General features: G+C 35.2%; 1 protein-coding gene across 8 annotated transcripts in view; it reads left to right on the top strand.

Annotated features, from left to right (window-relative positions):
- Window positions 1-23,236, top strand: part of HECTD1 (HECT domain E3 ubiquitin protein ligase 1) — a 65,389-nt gene that overhangs the window by 18,689 nt on the left and 23,464 nt on the right. For 3 of the 8 annotated variants that reach the window (XM_049825144.1, XM_049825151.1, XM_049825149.1), the window contains exons 3-24: window positions 881-1,115; window positions 2,015-2,242; window positions 5,685-5,966; window positions 6,211-6,499; window positions 6,825-6,901; window positions 6,990-7,088; window positions 7,420-7,534; window positions 8,167-8,341; window positions 9,744-9,882; window positions 10,077-10,247; window positions 11,866-12,088; window positions 15,268-15,543; window positions 15,648-15,724; window positions 17,124-17,258; window positions 17,531-17,677; window positions 18,045-18,139; window positions 18,563-18,668; window positions 19,661-19,795; window positions 19,879-20,018; window positions 20,558-20,881; window positions 21,415-21,581; window positions 21,762-21,938. In XM_049825144.1, the coding sequence (XP_049681101.1) occupies window positions 881-1,115; window positions 2,015-2,242; window positions 5,685-5,966; window positions 6,211-6,499; window positions 6,825-6,901; window positions 6,990-7,088; window positions 7,420-7,534; window positions 8,167-8,341; window positions 9,744-9,882; window positions 10,077-10,247; window positions 11,866-12,088; window positions 15,268-15,543; window positions 15,648-15,724; window positions 17,124-17,258; window positions 17,531-17,677; window positions 18,045-18,139; window positions 18,563-18,668; window positions 19,661-19,795; window positions 19,879-20,018; window positions 20,558-20,881; window positions 21,415-21,581; window positions 21,762-21,938 (3,812 nt within the window). The remainder of the gene's footprint in view (window positions 1-880; window positions 1,116-2,014; window positions 2,243-5,684; window positions 5,967-6,210; window positions 6,500-6,824; window positions 6,902-6,989; window positions 7,089-7,419; window positions 7,535-8,166; window positions 8,342-9,743; window positions 9,883-10,076; window positions 10,248-11,865; window positions 12,089-15,267; window positions 15,544-15,647; window positions 15,725-17,123; window positions 17,259-17,530; window positions 17,678-18,044; window positions 18,140-18,562; window positions 18,669-19,660; window positions 19,796-19,878; window positions 20,019-20,557; window positions 20,882-21,414; window positions 21,582-21,761; window positions 21,939-23,236) is intronic. The other 5 variants (XM_049825145.1, XM_049825150.1, XM_049825147.1 and 2 more) reach the window with 3 other exon arrangements.

Genomic DNA, 23,236 nt, shown 5'->3' on the forward strand with positions numbered 1-23,236 from the left:
GCTAAGTATGCATGCTATTGGAAGATAAATTGTCTTGAAGAATAGCTTTATGTCTTATAACTTCTGATCCAAATCAGTCTTAACCACAGCTGCCATAATAGCGAAAAGCATTATTATGACCGTCCATTTTGGTTTCGTGTCCTATTATGTCAGAGGGATAGAGGAAGAACTGTTGCAGCTTGCTTATTTTGTTCTGAAGTTGTGGGGATGTTCTTAACTATCTTTGCATATGGAAATGAGGCTAACAATAAAGAGGAGAGCCAGAGGCTACCAAGGCATGGATATGAAGAGAAAATGCAATAGAAGCAAGCTAAATGAATTAAATATGTTCTCAGTGTGGTTAGGGAAAAAGAGCGAGGCGGGGGGGGGGGGGAAGGTTGAAATAGGGTAAAAAGACAAGTGAGAAAGTTTATGACATAGGGAAGAAGGACCAGTCAGAGAATTAAATTGTGTAGCAAAACTAAAATCTTTAGTCTTTGTATTGAACGTAATATTTAATGGTTAATTTAATCATGACTCTTGAAGCTCCGCTAAGAAAAATGCATTCTGTTTGGTGATGTGAGGTTAATTCCTAAAATAATTTCCCGAGAAGATCTATTTTTCCTTGTATGATTCTAAAATTTCAAGAATATTTTTTTTTCTGCTGGCTTCTTCTAATACGGCATCTTTTCAGATTACTGATTTGAATTTTGGGGTATGTATGAGATGCTTGCATCCTAGTGTTCTAAATGATTGCTCTGAACCAACCATAAACCAATTGAGCAAATCATGTCAGCATGAAAAGCCGTAATCTGTTAACGTGAAAGTGTATGAAATCACTAAATTGTGCAAGTTTCTCTACATTAAGTAATGTGTTGTTTTGTTGTTTTTTTCCCTGCAGATGTCCTCCTCGAACTTTTTTACCAGCACTGTGCAAAATTTTTCTTGATGAAAGTGCTCCAGACAATGTATTAGAAGTAACAGCTCGTGCCATAACGTATTATCTGGATGTATCAGCCGAATGCACCCGTAGGATTGTGGGAGTGGATGGAGCTATCAAGGCACTTTGTAATCGTTTAGTAGTTGTTGAACTTAACAACAGAACGAGCAGGGATTTGGCTGAGCAGTGTGTGAAGGTACATGTACTGAAGAACCTTCTGTTTTTAAGAAGTAGCTGGAAAATTTGCTGTTTCTGAAGAGCTTGTTCATATTTTAATCCTATTTATTTTATTAAAATTTGAAGCAAAAACATAGAGTATGATAAAAGTATATACATGACAGTGATGCTGCTTATCTTTATTGCCAGTCTGGTGCTCTTCAAAGCTGAGATTCCTTAAAAACAAAAAGTACAGAAAAAGAAACAAAAAGAAGAAAGTTTTCATGTTTACCTTACATGACTAGAGTGCTAAAGGCTAATTTTATGCTAAAAAGGGAATGAAGAATTGTTCCGGATGTAGATAAATTACCTGCTGTAAAAAAAATTGTCTGCTGTCTCTTCAGTAGCACTAAACACAGCTCCTCTGCACCCTTGTGAAGTTTTTGGAAAAAATTACAAGATCCTTAAAATCTCTTGTTTAAAGCATAACTCATGGCCATGTGATAGTATATAGTTTGAGTCCTTCATTACCATGGCATCTGACTTCATACATGTATTTCTTATTTACTAGTTCTAGTCTACTTAAAAGTACATCACTGAAGTAAACAGTACTCTTGGAAGTTTCAGAGCTCTCAGTTGTGTGTTATTCAAAGACTTAATTCTCCCAGGAAGGGATACTATTATTTAGCTGTCCCTCATGGACACCTGTTATGACCATGCTATTGGGGGATGTTCTTGTGTTCGCTTCTGTATTTTTGAAGAAAACTCTTTAACTACTAGAATACTGGAGGCTTTGGTGCCTTCTGGGTGTTGAGGAAGAGAGGGTTTTTTTTTTTTGTTCTGTTGTTTTGTTTTCTTAACGAGTTCTGTAGATGGATATAAACAAATAACTGACTTTCTATGTGTAGTTAATTCTAATTAAATTTCATTTTGTCATAGGTCTTAGAACTAATCTGTACGCGTGAGTCGGGAGCTGTGTTTGAAGCTGGAGGGTTGAATTGTGTTCTGACGTTCATTCGTGACAGTGGACATCTTGTTCATAAAGATACTTTGCATTCAGCTATGGCTGTAGTGTCCAGACTCTGTGGCAAAATGGAGCCTCAGGATTCTTCATTAGAGATCTGTGTAGAATCACTGTCTAGTTTATTAAAACACGAAGACCATCAGGTAACGTAACAGTTGGCTTAATATGCTGTGAAATTAATTTCTATTATGTTTAATAAATGAACGGCTAGGTATTTTTTGCGAACCATGGAATTGTTTAGGTTGGAAAAGACATAGAGTCCAACCATTAACCTAGCACTACCAAGGCCACCACTAAACCACCATGTCCCTAAGTGCCACATCTACATGTCTTTTAAATACCTCCAGGGATGGTGACTCAACACTTCTCTGGGCAGCCTGTTCCAATGCTTGAGAGCCTTTTCTGCAGAGAAATTTTTCCTAATATCCAATCTAAACCTTCCCTGGTGCAACTTGAGGCCATTTCCTTTTATCCTATTGCTTGTTACTTGCAAAAAGAGACTGACATCCATCTTGCTACCAGCCTCCACAACTATATGTTTACATAGTTGTTTTTTTTTATTTGGATATTATGATAGTTTCCTTTACAGCTGTGTTGACAAGAAGATGAAAATACTGCTTAGTGTTTGATTCCAAGCACTATTGTGTGAATGGGATCTTATTTAACCTCTGAAAAGTTTATTGAAAAATATCCTGTAACTTTTTTCAGTGCATTTTGAAATACTTTCTGAAGTAATTATTGTTCTATGTCTGCACCTCAATCACTAATAAATTGAGCATAAATAAGAGACAAAAATCAGTTCGGTTTGTTTTTCTTTTGCCAAACTGAGAGAGGCAATAAAAACATCCACAATCAATGCTAAAATATTACATTGGAAGCCAGCTTAAATGGTAGTACTATAGATGCAGCATTACTTCTTTATTGCAGTTTTATTAACTTGAGATGAAGTAGTCCTTGTAAAACCTGGAAAATGAATCCTAGAGGAATTGTCTTCCTACTAGTATGTCATACTAATTCTTTGCAATAGCCATTTAGCCAAATTCTTGCTGTGCCCTGGCCAGGCTTCTTGTCCATATCATTCTCAGTCCCTATTTTGCCTCCACCTCTGTCCTCGTTTCTTTCTCTACACTCGTCCACCCCCCAGTCTGGTTTATTAAACACATCATACTTGGGAGGCTAGATCTGTTTGCCTGTGAGCTAAATTTTTATATTTTTTGATTTTCTTTTTTTTTTTTTTTGAAAGACCCAGTTGGCATGGGACTGTTAGACTAGCCATTTCAGAATAAGCTGCCATGTTTTTAGACATTATGTAACTTTATTAATACACTGATAATCTCAGGCAAGCTAATTCTGAAATTTAGACCATTACACTGAAGTATTTTAACTGTCTCCCAATTTATAATTTGTTTGAAAAAAGCAATTGCTGGGACTGTTGGAGATCTGAATGAGAATTCAAATTAATCTTTTAGCAGTTAAGGTTTAAGTAAGTGTGCTCAAGATTTCCGTAACCTGGGTGATAATAAGTAAGTCTGTACCGCTATCCTTGAGAAATGTGTTTTGTGTGAAACAAGCCTCAGGATTTGCAGTGGATATTGGTGTGTATTATGGATTTGCCCAGTAACTTCCTCTGTAAAGTTTTGTTGCTCCCCCCGCTCCTTTTACACTGTTGGATTTGGTCACTTTTTGTGGGCTGCCGGTTAGTAACATCATTTGAGGGAAGAGTTCAGACCAGATGAATGTGGCCCCAAGAACAGCTTATCTATACGTTTGGTTTTTTAACCTTTCTACTAAACTTGCAGTTTCCTTTCCACAGTGCTCTTTTGCTTTGTAAACTGATGGTGTGCATGAGGTATGTTAAATAAGCTGAACTTTTCTTGTGCATTTCTGACAGAGCTATTCTGGTAAAAATCCATAAAATATATACAGATTACATAAAGACTGGCAGAATTGTTTATCCATCATGCTGTCAGAGAACTGGAGCAAAATGCCAGAGGGCATGAGTAGTGACCATTACAAGTTAAAGAAAAAATCCCTTGCAAAAAAGTACTGATAAACCAGAATGCTTGGCATGCAGAGACCATGCCAGCAGTTTAGCATGCTTTGCATTTATTCAGGAGAAACTTTGGTTTTCAAATCCTTGCAAACTTAATGGAGATTTAAGATTTTAACTTCATGAAGTCTGGCTAATACTCTAATCTTGTTCTGTGTTGATGAGTAACTGTCTTTAAGCCCTTGGTATGTGATAGCTGACAAGCATTTTGAAAACGGGCTGCACTAGAAGTTGATGACATTTTAGGGAGTGAGAATTGTAGTAATTTAGAGTTTGGTAAAGAATAGTTATAGTTCTTTTGTTTTGTGAGTGTGTTGTTTTTAATATTTCTTGACACTAGTCTGGTTTGCTACTGCACATCTGTGAAGGCAAATGTGCCTGAAGTAGCTCATCTTGATATGCCTATGCAAACCTGATCTGAAGGATGGAGACACTTTTAGTGTATAGACAAGAGAGATGTTAAAGGCAAAACCTCCTTTCTTTTCAACACTGACATAAAAAGAAGTTGGATCCTTTCCTGGGCAGTGGGCCAGCAGTATTTTTTGACAGATTATTAAGAGGATCATCAGTAAGCCTTGTTTCCACAGTGTCACTAGTTGTGGGGTTTTTTTCCTTTAGTGAGAAACCTAAATTTGGGAGTTTGTATTTTATTGTCACAAATACTTGCATATTCCTGGGTCAGGTTCTCAGTGGACTACCTGGGTTATGTAAGAGTAAAATCTGCATTTCCCAGTTTGTACTATTTTTAGGCTTGGTCCAATTGAAAAATTTCTTTTACTTAAGAGAAGTATGTAGACATTTAAATACAACTTTAACTATCTAACTTCACTGTCGGTTTAATACTTTGGGAGTTCTGAGTTGGTACCTCAGCTAACAGCTTGTTTGATAGCATTTCTTTTAATAGAAAGCACCACAATAATAAAACATTGTAATAGTAGCATAATATTAATTATAAATGTCAAATTATAACATATTAGAATATTTTATATTCTATAAATATAGAAGATAAAATTGCAAAGAAATTTTTGTCTTCACTGTTCTTTTAGAAACAAATTTGAAATTCATTAAATGTGTGAAAGGAAGTAAAACCTCATCGTGCATTTTCTTGGTATTTTGGGTTTTTTTTTGTGGTTTTTTTGTGTTTTTTTTTAAAGTTTTATTATTAGAAGCTGCTTTAACAGTTTCTAACATCAGAACAACCAGAAGGTTAAGTGGTCCATGTTTCAATACCAAGCTGTGGGTTGGTATGTTGTGGTGGTTTTTTGTTGTTGTTGTTGTTTTTTGTTGTTGTTGTTATTGTTGTTTGTTGTTGTTTGTTTTTTTTTTTAATCCTTCAGTGAGCAGTTCAGAGCACTGTTGGGTTCTGACTCAGAGTTTCTGGCTTAAAAAGCCTGTCTTCTCCATTCAGTGACTTTGAAGGGTTCCTGGGGAAATTGGCTTCTTTTATGTGTCCTGTATTCTTGTGAATATCATGTTAGCATCTTCTCATGTTAAGTAACAGATTTTTCATCATTTCTCTTGCATTTCTTTCTTAGGTTTCAGATGGAGCTCTGAGATGCTTTGCTTCATTAGCTGACAGATTCACACGGCGTGGAGTTGACCCAGCCCCTTTAGCTAAGCATGGATTAACGGAGGAGTTGTTATCTCGCATGGCAGCTGCTGGTGGGACAGCATCAGGACCATCTTCAGCTTGCAAACCCGGACGGAGTAGCACTGGAGCACCATCTACAGCTGCAGACTCTAAATTAAGTAATCAGGTGTCAACTATTGTAAGCCTGTTGTCAACCCTGTGTAGAGGCTCTCCAGTAGTAACACATGTAAGAAATACTTTTATGCTGCACCTTTTGTTCTCATAGGGTTTTTCCCTTTGTGTACTTTAATATATGCAAGATTTGTGTTTCTATTTTATATATAGATGTACAGGTTTATAGATTTTATTTTTATATATATACATGCACATAGATTATTTATGAAGAGGGGTAAAAAGGAAACATTTCATATGGAAATGAAACCCAATTCTGATAGTATTTTCTAAAGCCCTGTATATTTTTTATTGTTCAGACTTTTAATTATTTCCAGGATCTCCTAAGATCTGAACTTCCAGATTCTATAGAAAGTGCGTTGCAGGGTGATGAGAGATGTGTACTGGATACCATGCGGTTAGTAGATCTTCTTTTGGTGCTACTATTCGAAGGGAGAAAAGCCCTGCCAAAATCCAGTGCTGGATCTACAGGCAGAATCCCAGGATTGCGAAGACTGGATAGTTCTGGGGAACGTTCTCACCGGCAGCTGATAGATTGCATCCGCAGTAAGGATACTGATGCACTAATAGATGCTATTGACACAGGAGGTAAGCAAAAATGCTCTGAAAAATAAAATTTGATAAATAAAGTATCTTTTTATAATCTATGGTGTCTTAACAAATGCTTGGGTAGTACCTTGAAAATCTTTATATACATGTTCACTTATTTTGTTAAATACACGACAGGTCTTGCTAGTAATAATTCCTCTGTGGCTACTTTTTTTTTAATTGCAATTAAGGGCATAAATGCTTCCCTAGAATTATTTGGGATGCTTAATTTTTTTTAAGACCTACCGTTCATTTAAAGACCACTGATGAAGTTTAATTCATAATTCTCGGAGCTTTAACTATTTTATTTAATTGTATCTTTCAGCTTTTGAAGTAAATTTTATGGATGATGTAGGACAAACTCTTTTAAACTGGGCCTCAGCTTTTGGAACTCAGGAAATGGTAAGTTAGTTTTATAGAATCTTAAAAACGTACGTTATTTATGTAAAGAAAGATGAAAAAAACTAGTTTCCTTTTTCTTGTTTAACAGGTAGAATTTCTCTGTGAAAGGGGTGCTGATGTTAACAGAGGTCAGAGGTCATCCTCATTACATTATGCAGCATGTTTTGGAAGACCTCAGGTAGCAAAGGTATGTTTTAAACTGACAGAAAGCATTACATACTGACTTTTTGCCTTGTTCTGTAGAAAATGTCTTTGATGCAATAAGTTTAACATGTGCACTGTGAAGCATTTACATATTCTTTACAGTGTTTTATCAAAATACAAATTTTTTATTATGATAGGGCAGTAATATGAATAAAAGTAGTTTTATATTAGCTCTATAGATAGAAAAAGCACATAATGTTCTAACTTTGCTTACAAGCATGAGAAAAGTTTAGGGAAGATGTATGAAAAACATGTTTACTACTTCGGAAGAAGGAAACAATGTTTTTTTCATATTTAAAATCATTTGTTCTCAGACTCTCTTACGACATGGTGCAAACCCTGATTTGAGAGATGAAGATGGGAAAACTCCTTTAGACAAAGCTCGTGAAAGGGGGCACAGTGAAGTAGTAGCTATTCTTCAGTCTCCAGGTGAGTACAGTTTTTAATTCCATACCCTTTCTGGTAGAAATGCTTACATATGTTTAGTAATTCAATTAGAATTTTACTCTATTAAGATTCATTTTTAAAAAAATAATATTTTGTGGCCAACCTTCCTTAACCTGCAAAGTACATATGAAAACCTTAGTATTTTAGACGTTCTTAAGGGATGGGGATTACTGAAGAAACTGCTGACTGAGCATGAGCAGTGCCAGTGGTCCTGCTCTTCAGCTGCGGAATGGGGCTAGACTGGGATTTTGCTATGGGTTCAGAGGATGTCAGCCTTGGTAGCTTCTCTGGTATCCTTTCTTTCTACATGGGAGCTGCGCTTTATCTGTTCATGAGACTTTTGTAGTGCTAGAGCCACAGGTGGTTATGTGTTCATATTTAGTTCACTTTAAGGACTTTGAGCTTCTCCTGTGAGCGGTCTTTGGTAGTACGTGTTATCAAACAGTTTTCTTCAAGAAGTCTTGCATATGTAAATTTTATATTTTTAGGAATGCATATTCCTGTTCAGGTATTTAGATATTATTAAAGAAAACTCTTTATTTATTTGAAGGGGTTTTTTGGTTAGTTGGTAGGTTTTTGCCATTGAACATGTTGGGGAAAAAAATATTTTCCAGGGGACTGGATGTGTCCTGTTAACAAAGGAGATGAGAAGAAAAAGAAAGATGCAAACAAGGATGAGGAAGAATGTAATGAACCCAAAGGAGATCCAGAAATGGCACCCATATACTTGAAAAGACTATTGCCTGTGTTTGCACAAACATTTCAACAAACCATGTTGCCTTCAATAAGGTAATATTGTCATGGTAGACAATTTCCCTGCATATTTTGAATTTCTTAACACACTCTGTTAAAAAAGCCGAGGTGGATTTTTTTTCATTAAAAATTATGACATCTAAATTTTAAGGCAAGTGACACGTAAACATATTTCTATTTGAATAGAAGTGGTGGTTTGATTTTTACTTAACATTTTTTTCCTTTTGGGGGAAGTGGTGTCTTTGAAAACATGGTTAGTTAATCAGAAGTGGGAGAGAGAAGCATACACTTGACTTTAGTAGCATGAAAGAATACTATGTTCATGCAGTACCATGTATAGACTGTGTATACTGTGTATTTGGTTACAGCTGTTTGTAGCCACTATAATGAAAGTACTAATTTAGGAGGGAAACAATGAAGTGGTATCAAGATACATTCATTGGAAAATTGGAAAGACTGGAAAAAGCTATTTTAGAAGGTTTTAGAAAACTTCTAAGTGTTAATCAACTGGAGAAGATGCCTCTTACTGAGAGAATTTAAAGAATGTAATCTAATTTAATACTTAAAAAGGAATACTGTGAGTGGCATAATGGTTGTGATAAATTGCATCTGACTAACCTCTCAGCCTTTTACACTACAAATATAATGTTTGCTCAACCTTTTATTTGTGTTCCCGGTGTTTATAGGCACTGTGACGGGTGAAAAGACACTGCTCTAGTGGAGAAAGACTCTACATGAGCTGGTGATAGGAAGTTTAATCTAGGTCATTTTAAATGAAGGAAATAAGAAATTACGTTAACAATCTGTGCATGGTTAACTGTTGTTGCAGAATGTGGAAAGTAGTAGGTGGCTCTCTGTATTTTAAAGTTCCATTTGAGAATCAGGTAATTCATATTTTTAAAAGTGAGTCAAATAAAAAATTCACTTCAACTGTATAGAAGTGATTGGCTCCGAAATTAATTGTAGTTCTTAATATGGAAAGCTGCATGATCTAATAGTAATTTCAGACTTCAAAATATAGGGATCTTGCCAAAACCTGGGAAGTATGTGACAGAAACAGAAGGCTGGATGCCTGGGAGGAAGATGAAGTGTGCAGAAGTGAATTGCCATCACTAAGAGTGGATAAAGACAGAATGTATAATAGGTTTACCCAGAGGAGGGTTGAGGAGAGAAAAATACATTAGACTCATAGTGCTGTAGAATCAAAAAAGATCAGTAGGTGAACTATTCTTAGGGATAATCTAGGACTTATTAACAATAACCAGTTTTGGTTCCAATAATGAGAACTGAAACTCATGTAAAAATTTTTTTGTTTTCAAAGCATGCGTAAATGTAGTGCAAAAGCAGTGTTACCTTGAAGTTTTATGTTGCTTTGATTACTGCTTGGTTTATCTTTGTAAGAAACTTTTTTTTTCTTCCCCTATGAACTCTCTTAAAGGAAAGCAAGTCTTGCCCTCATTAGAAAAATGATACATTTTTGTTCTGAGGCGCTGCTGAAAGAGGTTTGTGACTCTGATGCTGGCCACAATCTGCCCACGATACTGGTTGAGATAACAGCTACAGTCCTTGATCAAGAGGTAGGAAGAAAGAAAATCTTGTCCTTTTATGAAACCAGTGCAAAAAAGGGAGTTATGCTCATTGATTCCACATACTTTTTAATAACTAAACCTAAAGTGTTTATAGCATCCGTGACCACGTGTGACGTTTAGCGTGTAAAGATATTTTTAAGAGATCTTACTTATGATTTCCTTTACATCCCAATGTATTACAGGATGATGATGATGGCCATTTGCTAGCCTTGCAAATCATAAGGGATTTGGTGGATAAAGGTGGTGATCTTTTTCTAGACCAACTGGCTAGACTTGGTGTAATTAGTAAAGTGTCAACTTTGGCGGGGCCATCATCTGATGATGAAAATGAAGAGGAGTCTAAACCTGAGAAGGTAAGTAGAGAATTGATAGCTTTATTTGTTCCTGTAAAACCAACACTTCTAGTAAAACTTTTACTGTTATGAAAATGTCCAGGGCAAGGTAGTTAGGTAGGTTATTGAATTAATGCTTATTTTATGCCACTTGATTTAGGTGTTTCTGTTGTTGTTTTCTGTAACTTCATTTTCTGTTAGCACATATTATCTGATGAGTTTTCCTATTCATACTTACTTGTGGTCAAATTGATTGACACTTGGTTTTGTCCAGTGTTTTGAAAATGACTGCTAAACAAAATTAATCGTTTCTGAGCAAAGTGCATCTCTTTCGATGTACATGCAGCAAATAATTGCAGATGTTTTAAACATTGTTATAGAATATTAAAAATACAACAGTAGAAGTAATTTTCTACATAATGAAAACATAAGTGCATATTGAAGTTATCTATCAATTTTCAACAGTCATATTAATGACTACTGAGATGAACTGAATGGATAACAGACCACTTCTGTATAGTTAAGTATAGTTAAGCCTTAAGTATAGTTAAGCTTTTTTACTGTGAGTTTTGGGTTGTTTGGGCAGGGGGTTTTAGTGTTTAGATATTAAAAAGCCATCTGGACTCATTCCCAGGCAGCTGGCTCTAGGTGGCCCTGCCTGAACAGGGGTTTGGGCTAGATGGCTGCTGTGGTTTAAGCCCAGCCAGGAACTAAGTACCATGCAGCTGCTTACTCACTTCACCCCCATCCCACTGGGTGGGGGAGCGAAGGGGGGGGGGAGGGAGGTAAAACTCATGGGTCGAGATAAGAACAGTTTAATAGAACAGAAAGGAAGAAAATAATAATGATAATAATAACAATAATAAAATGACAATAATAATAATACAAGAAATACATTTATTAAATATACAGAACAAGTGATGCACAATGCAGTTGCTCACCACACATTGACCGATGCCCAGCTAGTTCCCAAGCAGCAATCCGCCCCCAGGCCCCAGTTTATGTACTAGACATGATGCACATGGTATGAAATACCCCTTTGGCCAGTTTGGGTCAGCTGTCCTGGCTGTATTCCCTCCTAACTTGTGCCCTTCCAGCCTTCTTGCTGGCTGGGCATGAGAAGCTGAAAAATCCTTGACTTAGACTAAATTACTAATATTTACTTAGCAACAACTGAAAACATCAGTGTGTTATCAACATTCTTCTCATACTGAATCCAAAACATAACACTGTACCAGCTACTAGAAAGAAAGTTAATTCCATCCCAGCCAAAACCAGGACAATGGCCTCCAGAGGTCCCTTCTCAAACTCAACTATTTTGTGATTCCTTTCTCACAGTAGAAGTTTTGAACAGAGGTGGATGTCGCAGTCAGTAGGCTGTTGTTATTGTTTAGTAGATAAATCTATATCTGAAAGGAAACTTCTTGGAAGTATCTTACTCTATTAAAGAATACTTTTAAACATACTTTTTACAGACAGAAGTAGTATAGTTCCTATACTTCTGGCTTGAGTAATTATTTTTCTCCTTAAGCCTTTTTTAAATTTCTGTGTTTTGTGTATTGGTTTTTTTGTTGGCTTTGGTGGTTTTTTTTTGGGTGTGTGTGTGTTTGTTTGTTTATTTAATACAATCTTATTACAGGAGGATGAACCACAGGAGGATGCTAAAGAACTGCAACAGGGTAAACCGTATCACTGGAGAGACTGGTCAATCATTAGGGGAAGGGACTGCCTGTATATCTGGAGCGATGCTGCAGCCCTGGAGCTATCTAATGGTAGTAATGGATGGTTCAGATTTATTTTGGATGGAAAACTGGCCACAATGTATTCCAGTGGCAGCCCTGAAGGAGGATCCGATAGTTCAGGTAGCTTCTTTTACAACTCAAGTTTGAGTTAAGTTTTGAGACTGTTATATTTGTTTATATAATTTGATTGGAGCTATTTTGTTTTGCAGGAATTGGCTTACTAAATAGTAAAGGATGTAAACAGGTGGAAGGTGGTCAGTTAATTGTGATGCTTTTTATCAGATAGCATGTGATCATAACTTGACTTCCTTGGTGATTTGTGTTAAGTAAACATCTTGCCAGTAAAAGTGTATTAACTTCGTTTTGTTTTGATTCTTCTCCATGCATACTTAATTTTTTCACCCCAGTCATTAAAAGCACTTTGTAGTGGCCGTCCCAGGAAAAGCAGGTTGAAATGGTGATTTGTTGTTTGCTTCTAGCTAGCAGAATGAAATTGCATGTGTTTGAAGACAAAGTAATGGAAAGTTTCTCATCGAGACTGGGAAACAAATTACAGTGTCTTAATTGTTTGTCGGAGAGAGGATAAGGGAACAGACCTTATGTATGAGCTGGCGATGCACAGGTGGTTTAAATTTCCTGTACAGAATACACAATTTGCTCTGGATGCAGAAACAACCCTCCTTTATTGTTTTTGGTTTTGGTTTGTTTTGGGGTTTTTTTTGCAACAGTTCATGCATTTATGAACGTGCAGACATAAAATGCTTTGCAATATTATTATGTTTTCAACAAGCCATTGACTGAAATAACAGAACATATTATGATTCAGGATAGAAATGAAGTGCTAATGTCTTTATCCATTGATTTGGGGGCATGAAGACAAAATGTAATATAGTGTGTTTCTAGATTATAACACAGCTGGAAACCACTTCTAGATATATTTTTTTTTTTTTGTCATAAAATGTATCCTTGCATCCTTTTTAACAAGGCTAATAGCTTAAAAAAGTAAAAAATTTCTTTTTTGAGATACTTGTTTATCATATGATACAATTTTAAGATGATCCATGAGGTTAGTTTCTTAAATCCTCATAGCCCCTGGATGCCAATTCTGCTTTCTTCCTTCCAACTGATGTGGGCGTGGAGATGAGACTTTACTATTTCTGTACAAGATGAGTGGAATGGGGATGGCTCAGATGAATTTGGAGTGAAGAGAACTTAAAAAAAGTCAGATTGAGAATTTAAGAAGATATGTTTCTTCAAGTTAGTCTTTTTTTAAAAGATTGAATAAATCCCAAGTTTTTGAACAAGATACCTAGCAAGGATATTATGGAAGGGAAAGAGCTAAACTAGGATTAAATGAGGCTTCTTGCAACTTTTTGTCAAGTAGACATCTACTAAGAGTGCTGACATTGCGGTGTAATTTGCCTGGACTTTAACCATTAGCTCTAAGAGTATGCAGCAGCCTCTTTTACTTAAGAGATAAGAAACTAGTATTTGTTAACTAAAATTATTACAGTACAGTATAGACTCAGAATAGTGTAAGTCCTGAAATATACTATATGTTCTGCTGTCTTAAACCATTACTGATTAATCTCACAGTATACTTTTTAGGAAATTTACGACTGGCAAGAATATAGAGGGTTGAGTAATGGAATTTGTTAGTGTGTGTCGCATGATAAAAGTTGGGGCAGGAGGGGGAAATATATATACTATGGACATTTTTGGAAGGTCTGTACTCACCCCTCTCCACATTACCTTAATACTTCTTCTGTTTTAATTTTTAGAAAAAATAAAAGTTCAATGCAAAAATTGAAATTTAATGGTAATTCTGAAACTTCAAGTGAGTCTCAAAATTCTGTCTAAGGGAACCCGAAATTATTCTGAATCATGTGTAATCATCGCACTTTCAGTGCAACATGCTATATAATAAATTTTTTAAAATGTCATTATGGAAATTTGGAAAGGTTTCATTAACAGAATTTTAATTTTGCTATGCTTCAAGTGCAGAATTATTTTTGCATAGAGATTATTTATTTTTGTATTATAAAACAATAACAGTGGCAAATTTTAAAACCCTAGAGCATAAATCATTGCAGCAAAAGGAAAACAGCAATTTTACAAGTGCATGGACTAGAAAAGTTGTATGTATCAAATCAGTACACTGAAAGATGAGAATACTAGTTAACTTTGAAGTTGAGATGTAATCTTTACATTAATGAGGTTACTTCCATTTTTTATTTTATATGGAAATTTTCTTTTTAAAGTTATTAACTAATTAAATTTTCTGGAATTATGCTAATTAAAATTTCAAATGTAGTGTGCAGCCTTGTAATTACTACAGTATCAAAATGTAATTTAATTAAAACTGAGATAGTTGTTAGGATAATTCCAGGCTAGATTACCTACATATCTTAAAAGTAGGATATGATCCTGTTTGTCATCTATTAAATATCTCCATATAAATACTAGCATTTAATCAAGTCTCATGTGGTGCCATTAGATTTTTATTTATTTATTTAATGCTTTTCTCAGACACATAGACATCCTTAAAATTTTTGTAATTACTAAAAAAGGAATAGGAAATCTGCATTATAACTTGAATTAGCATAATGCCACTGTATTAAGTAGCATAATTGTGGCTTGCTTGTTTTCTCTGAGGTGAACATAGAGGTTCTACAAAGGAGATGAATAAAAGTTTCAGTATAGCTGATAAAAAAATTTTTGGGGGTGCCTTTGGGACACTTAATCTGATCAAATAGCTATTATCTCAGCTCAAATTTGCTTTTAGTACATGTTAATTGTCAGACTGCAAAGTTTTGTGAATTTTTTTCTGGTTTTTATATGGCTTCTACATCTATTCTCCACTTGCTTTAAGCTGTGAAGTTGATTGCTGTTTTCCTGTTGGAGGATTCATTTAATTTCCTATTTCTAAAAACTCACTTTTGAGAATAGTTCATGCTGGCCATCATGAGATAAATTATTTTTGCGAGACCAAAAGTTTATCCTGGATTTCTTTGATCTTCCTATTATGATTGTAAAGATGAATTAATACATCTGTCATTAGGACCATTCAGAAAGAGTTGCATTGTCCACTTTGATGCAATCGTGGAATAAATCACTGTTGAAGTACAGAAATATACTGGGAAAAAATGTAGAACGCATTAAGACCCTTAATTTCAAACTTAATTTTGCATTGAATGCACTCAGTTGTTTTGCTCTTGGAAAAAAAATTGTTTGATATGCATGATGGTTGGAATCAATTGTTGGAAGAAAAAAAAAATGTTTTGTTTCTTTTTAAATAGAAAGTAGGAGTGAGTTCCTTGAGAAGTTGCAAAGAGCTCGAAGCCAAGTAAAACCATCTACTACAAGCCAGCCAATTTTATCAGCACCAGGGCCAACTAAACTTACTGTAGGAAACTGGTCACTCACATGTTTAAAAGAAGGAGAAATAGCTATTCACAATTCTGATGGTCAGCAAGCTACAATACTGAAAGAAGATCTGCCAGGCTTTGTGTTTGAATCTAACAGAGGAACAAAGCATTCGTTTACAGCTGAAACCTCTTTGGGTAAGTATGTAGGTATGTGTTATGTGCAGGTAGGAGCAAGTGTATGTGAGGTAGTTTTCTGTTTGATGCTTTTCATACCTGTGAAAAATTGTGACTTTTCTAAAAACATGTTGCAGGGTCAGAATTTGTGACTGGCTGGACAGGCAAAAGAGGAAGAAAGCTGAAATCTAAACTGGAGAAGACAAAGCAAAAGGTTGGTTAGCATCTGTGTATTTTATACTTAAAATTTAATTGAGTTTGTTTCATTTTATAACATGCTTTTGGAGTTGTAGCTTCCTCTTAGAGGATTAAAATCTTCTGATTTCAACCAGACACAATTTTATGCTAAGCTTGAAGGAGAAAACTTCACTCACAACAAAGCATTTCTGCAGGTGCTTTTATCCAACAGTCTTAGTAAACTCTGAGCTCTTCTAGAGGAAGATTAATTTTCTTTAAAAATGTAAGGAAATCCAATTGTCCTGACCTATATTTATATAATTCTGTAGGTATTTCTTTTTTTTTTTTAATAATGGAAAAAGAAAAGGTGTTATGATCAATACTACAGTTGTATCAGAGGCATATGTTACTTCTATTCACTACATTCAGATACTAATTTTAGGCAGATAGGGAGATGGAAGTGAACAGTCTGAATTGTAAGAGTTGTGGTAGTGAAGCAAAATGTGTTAATGCCCTCATTTTAAACTTCTCTAGAATTCTTTCTCAAACTGAGGGAAAGAAAGAGGAACTAAGAAATCAAGTATTAAGCTTTTTACAAAAACCACAAAATAACAGTATGTTCTGTGGCCAGGTGATGCCAAGGGGTCAAGCTAATCTTCAGTCTTGACCTCTCTTGCAGTTTCTAACAGTGCAGCTGATACATTATGTACCAAAAATCTGCAGTATATAAGGACGCTTGTATCTGAGTGACACTAAATTGAAAATTAAAATACTGTGTGAATGAGGATGGGTGGAATGATAAAAGGAAGGCAATGCTCTTTCATACCTGGGATTGCACTGTGTAGCTCTGGAGCTTGTGAAACGTATTATTGTAGGACAAGTGATGAAGATGAAGAGGAAAGATTTTTGGGGAAATTTCTTATAAGCAAGATGTTGTTTAATAAGAACTTATTTTATCAAATCTGTATCTTGTGTGATCCATACTTTGTAGATTCTTAGTATAAGATCACATAAGGACTTTTTGTGTGGGTTGGTTTAAGGAAAGTGAATAGAGCATTCAGAAACCATATAACCCCCCCTTAATCTTACCTCTGAAAAGACTACCAGATCCATGATACAGTTCTAAAGAAACAGATTTACAGATTGAAAGTCCTGTCTTTTCTCCTACCTTTGTGCTGTAATTTAATATATGATGGTAAGCTTAGTTTCTGTAAGTGTCAATAAAATTCTGTGTATTTCTATTTATTTCTCCTGTACTTTTATCCTTTCACAACTTCTGCATTTCATGGTGTATGATAGGTTTTGGTTCTTCCCTACTTGTTTGTGTCTGTCATGGACTTCTTTAAAAAAGATGACCAAGTTTCTAGTGTCTTGCAGAATAATAATAGTCTCATTACAGTAAGGTATGACTTCTGATTATCAAAATCCATTTGTAGGTACGCACTATGGCGAGAGATTTATATGATGATCATTTTAAAGCTGTTGAAAGCATGCCTCGAGGAGTAGTTGTAACACTGAGGAACATAGCAACACAGTTAGAGTCTGCGTGGGAGCTTCATACAAACAGACAGGTAAGCGTATCTCCTTTAATTTATAATGTGTGATGTCAGTGGAAATTACATAATGTTCAGACTAGTATGTCATGATGTAAAGGAAAGTCACAATAAGTCTGTCTGAAATGTGGGGTTTTTTAATGTGTGTAATTCCTAGTTATGCACTTTACTGGGATGTTATTTTTGAAATTAAGCAAGTGGAAAAACTGTTACCTTGTTTCACCATTTTTTAAATGAAGCAAGTGGAAAAACTTACCTTGTTTCACCATAATTGTCTTTTTGTCTTCCAGTGTATTGAGGGAGAAAATACTTGGAGAGATTTAATGAAGACTGCTCTGGAGAACTTAATTGTACTATTGAAGGATGAGAATACTATTTCTCCATATGAAATGTGCAGTAGTGGCTTAGTTCAGTCATTGCTTACAGTTTTAAATAATGTGAGTTTGTAGAACATAAGTCTCTGAAAAAAAACTTTCTAAAAAATGAAGTTGGTATGTGCCTTAATTTAAAAAAAACCTATTATAAATGTGGCTTTTTCCTGTCTTGTTGAAAATCAGGCAGACTTGCTCCATTCAGTGGTCTACCTGTTGAATATATGCTATCACAATAGGTGACTTCAGTTTGAATAAGCCATTAAAAATCTTTAAATCAACAGCGGTCAGTTCTAATGGCTGGTATAATTTAGCTTTTCACATACAGATTTTAAATAGGAAATTCAGTGAGACTGAACAGATCTTTTTGCCAGTATTAAGAATGAATATATTGCTTTCTATTACAAGTAAAGTTGTTTTTTTCCTCTCTTAGAATGTCGATTTAGATGTGAAGCAAGACTGTAGTCAACTGGTAGAGAGAATAAACGTTTTCAAAACAGCATTCAGTGAAAATGAAGACGATGAAAGGTAAAACCAAAACCAAACCAAAAAAGCCATTGCATCTGTGAAGCAGTATGGTATCTTTAAAATAATTTAAAGACAAAGGAACTGTTCTTTCCATTTCAATTTGTCTTTCTCTGGAATAGAAAATTGGTCTTAAAAGCCAGCATCTGCTATTGAAGTAGCAATTGAAAATTTTACTGAATTTCTTCTATCTGTAAGAGTCAACCATACTGAATGTATATCTGTTGATGAATATAAAGGTGATTTATGTTCATCACTGTGCAGATTAGTATTTTTCTTACTGTGCTGTAATCATGTGACTGGAATAGATAATATCAGTAGAAATAGCGTGCCAAGATATTTGCTACAGCTGGGTACTGTTTTCTGAGATGCTGTAGAATTTTATTCTTTGCTGTGTGCTAACATAGTAACTGTTCACTTTCACAGTCGTCCAGCAGTTGCATTAATTCGGAAATTGATAGCGGTGTTAGAATCTATCGAACGTCTACCTCTCCACTTGTATGATACACCAGGTTCTACATATAATCTTCAGGTAAATGTACAGTGATAGCAATATATTGTACTGAGTGATAAACAACTGAATGTTACATGTGAATTTCAGGAAAAGTTGCACATGTTAAGTCTGTATGAAGCATATTCTTGTAGAAGTGGATAGAATTGGATAAAGAGCAACAAACTTTTTGGCATTTATTTCCTCTAACACTTAACCTAAATGGGTGTTCATCTACTGTCACTTTTACACTGTGAAGTGAAAGTAAATTTTGCTGAAGAGATAATGTGTGTGTTCTTCTTTTGTCTTCAAGTATTGGTCTCTTTATATGGGAATATGCCCCTTAGTAAGTATCTGTACTACTGGAATGAGCATTTTGTTGAAGACAATTATAAGACATGTTTATTTGTGATGTCTAGGGATGGGCTGTAGTAGTTAAAAGGGTCCCTTCTAGGGCTGTGTGTTCATTTGGTAATACACAACACCTGCAGGATCAGCAGCTTCTTATAAAGGAAGGCTGCAATTTGGCTAAAAATATTACTTGTTTTTCTTTAGTTTGTTTGGAAACTTGCTTTTCTCTGTTTGAAAGCACATTTCAGGAGTTTTCAAGATGGCAGTGAAGTGTGAATACTTCTGTTTTGAAGCTAAATTATTAGAAAATAGTTGCAGAAAGTTGCAGAAACACTGCTGCTATTGAATACTTTGAAAAACATTTTCAGTTCTTATATTATTGTAGTTGCTAGTCTACAAGAGTTGGAAATAAAAGGTATGAAAACACATGAAAAGAGGAAATATTAGCTTGAATGTGTAATTGACTTATACAGTGACTGTCATACTAAAGAATTGTTTGGTTAATTGAAAAAATGGAGTACTAGGGAATTTCTTTTTAAAGCATTAAATTAGAATATAGTTTAAGTTGCACAACAAAAATACTTGATACACCACTAAAACTGCTGTAGTGAAATATACTGCTTTTCTTAGAATTATGAAACCTAAGCAGAAAAGCCTCTATTAATGTTTGGCTACTCTTTCAGATATTAACGAGGCGCTTGAGGTTTCGTTTGGAACGTGCCTCAGGGGAGACATCTTTAATAGATCGAACTGGTAGAATGCTAAAGATGGAGCCATTGGCAACTGTTGAATCTCTAGAACAGTATCTCCTGAAAATGGTGAGCAACATACCACAGAGGGTTCATGAGGAATGGTTGCGTTCTGCATCTCTAATACTTGATTTCTTTTCATTCATATGTAGGTAGCAAAGCAATGGTACGACTTTGATAGGGCTTCATTTGTTTTTGTACGAAAATTACGTGAAGGTCAAACATTTGTGTTCAGGCATCAGCATGATTTTGATGAAAATGGAATTATTTACTGGATTGGGACAAATGCAAAGTGAGTTTTCTCAAAGCTGAATATTTTGAAGTCAGACAATAAACTGTGATCCATGGGGCGGGGTGGGGAGAGAGAAGTAACAATGAAATCTGTTATAATTTTTTTAGGGGTAGGAGGTATCTGCTTTTCCTGTTGATCAATAGAATTATATTTCATTTTACTTTAATAGAATAATATGAGTCTGTGAAGTTGTGTTGAGAATTGGTTGTATGCTTACCTAAGAAATGAAGGGGTGGGGAAGTTTGGGTCTTTATTTTTGTTTGCTGTGGTTTTCTTAGGTTTTGTTGGGGTTTGGGTGGTGGGTTTCTTGTTTGTTTGTGGGTTTTTTATTTGGCTGGTTTGTTTTTTAAACTACTGTAGTACAGTGATATTTAGAACACCTCTGAAGTTATCTAATTATCTAAACTTTTATTAATCATTTTGTTTTGTAATAAACTCAGCTGTAATATACAATTCACAGTAAATGTCAAATGTTAGTGATGCCTGTTCTTTTTTAATGTAAGTAATAATTGAACAGTACATTTCTCTTTTTAATATAGAACTGCATATGAGTGGGTAAATCCAGCAGCCTATGGGTTAGTAGTGGTTACATCCTCAGAAGGAAGAAATCTGCCTTATGGCCGTTTAGAAGACATCCTAAGCCGTGACAGTTCAGCTCTCAATTGTCATACTAACGATGATAAGAATGCTTGGTTTGCCATAGATCTTGGCCTTTGGGTTATACCATCAGCTTACACGTTACGCCATGCTCGAGGTTATGGACGATCTGCTCTCAGAAATTGGGTTTTCCAGGTATCTAAGGATGGACAGAACTGGACTACTTTGTATACTCATGTTGATGACTGTAGTCTCAACGAACCAGGGTATGTCAGTGTGTTTTATCACTTTTTATAAAACTGAGCTCAGTTGAAAAGGTACTTGGCTGTAGACTGTTTTAATGTGTACTAATATTTAATGTGTACTAGGTGTAATAATATAACTATATGAAGAAATGGTAGGTGATCTAAATAAATTATCAAGGATGGGCTGGAAAACAAATGATTCATAAGTTCTCTGTATGGTTCACATACATTTGTGCTTTTCCATCATTGTAGATAATGTATTTGGGGTTTTTTGTTTGGTTTTTTTGTGTTTGTTGGGGGTTTTTTTGTTTTTTTTTGTTTGGTTTTTTTTTTAGAAAACAGTAACACCAGCACTTATCCAGAGTTTGTCCCTAGTGATAACAGGTTTTATCTATCCTGTGGTCTTGGCAGTTTTCTGATTTTATCCATACTTGATCAGCATTATGGTTTTGTTTGCTTTGGTACTAAGGTTTTTGGTTTTGCCTTTTTTTTTTTTTTTTTTTTTTTTTTTTTTTTGTCCCCCACCCATGCCCCCCTTCCTAATAAATTTAAAGGTCTACAGCAACATGGCCTTTAGATCCTCCAAAAGATGAGAAACAAGGTTGGAGACATGTTAGAATAAAGCAGATGGGAAAGAATGCCAGTGGGCAAACACACTACCTCTCCCTGTCTGGATTTGAACTTTATGGCACTGTGAATGGAGTATGTGAAGATCAGCTGGGTAAGAAAAAGAATGCGTACATCCTATTTGTTCTCTTCAGATGCTAGTGAACTTAAAATATAAAAATCAGTGTGAAAAAGCAGGTTAACTTTTGCAGTGGAACTTGCTTAGAAACAAGATCAAAATTATTCCCCATTCAATACTTTAAAGTCTTTCCATTTCAATTTACATTTCTTGTAGGAAAAGCTGCTAAAGAAGCTGAAGCAAATCTGCGAAGGCAGCGACGTCTAGTCCGTTCTCAGGTGTTGAAATATATGGTTCCAGGAGCTCGTGTAATTAGAGGAATTGATTGGAAATGGAGAGATCAGGATGGAAGCCCACAGGGTGAAGGCACTGTTACAGGAGAATTGCATAACGGTGAGCATGAATTGCCTGACTTTGTAAATGTTTGTAGCAGGATTAGTTTATGTGAAACGGATAGCATTAAAGTATTTCCTTTGTAGTGTCTTGAAGAAGCTGATAAAATTTTAAGTATTTTGGGGAGAAGGAACTCAATTGCTACAACTGTTATGTTCCATTTGTGAAATTCCATTTTAATGCATGAAAAAAAATTCTTCCTGTAAATGAAACTTTTGTAGAGCTTTGCTTAATTAAAATACCAAATTGTTATTTAGACATCTGTTACAAAGAAGACAAAGTACATGAAGGTGATTGATGCACACTGATTAATTAAGCTTTGGGCCTGCAAAATCTATAATTACCTTCTTCATTTCTTCTAGCTTAGCATTTGCAATGTTTTTCTTGACTTCTTTTGTACCCTGTACCTTTCCTACCTTGCTAGCTTCATTGGGATCAGGTTGTTATTTTTTTAATTAAAAGCATGAAAAGTAATTAATTTATGGAGCAAAATAAAAATCTGCAACAGCCAGGAAAGTCAAGGCTTAGGAAGCTAAGATATTAAAGAGGCTCCAGAAGAGGTGATGATCTTGTCAGCTGAATGTGCTTTCTACCTTTTTCCCCCCTGTCCCCTTATTTTGGGGTATGTAAGACTTGCCTTGTTCCTGAAGTGTCTTCAGCTACTCTTGGACTCATTCTTAGCCAGATTTTAACATTTCTTCTAGTTTGTTGAGTTGTCAGCTCTCAAATACGGAGAAATGTCCAAAGTACAATGTCTTAAAATGTTTTGAAACTTCAAATCTTATTTAAGCCATTCAGTATAGCTTGTAGGGAATTCTTCTGTCACCTGTATATTGTTCTTATCGGATGCAACAGTATCCATAGCTACATTCTCACTTTGAAGACTTAGGTATTATTGGTGAGTAGTATTCTGCTAAATCAGTGTTTTCATTCCTATGTTCCAGTAAAACTTTCCCATTTAAGCATAGGTGAAATTGGAGTTCGTTTATCAAATGGTGATGCCAAACAATGTGAAATGTGTTATCAGTAGAGTCTTATTTCTGCCACAGTTGTCTTTCAAATAGAATTTTGAAAATAGTATCCCATTGACTTTTTTGTCATTATTGACAAGTTTAGATGAATCTTGAGGAGTTTTAGGGCTGTAATGATGGAGCAGTAAGACTCCAAGGACATAATAACTATTTAAAAATTGTGCAGATTTAAAACTGTTTTCCTAAAATATTAATTACAAAGGAACTATACAAAATAAGTACAGTTATTTAGTTATGCTTTTACCCTGTTCAGATATTCATAAAGGG

The sequence above is a fragment of the Accipiter gentilis genome, chromosome 22 (assembly GCF_929443795.1).
Source record: "Accipiter gentilis chromosome 22, bAccGen1.1, whole genome shotgun sequence".
Classification (NCBI taxonomy): domain Eukaryota; kingdom Metazoa; phylum Chordata; class Aves; order Accipitriformes; family Accipitridae; genus Astur; species Astur gentilis.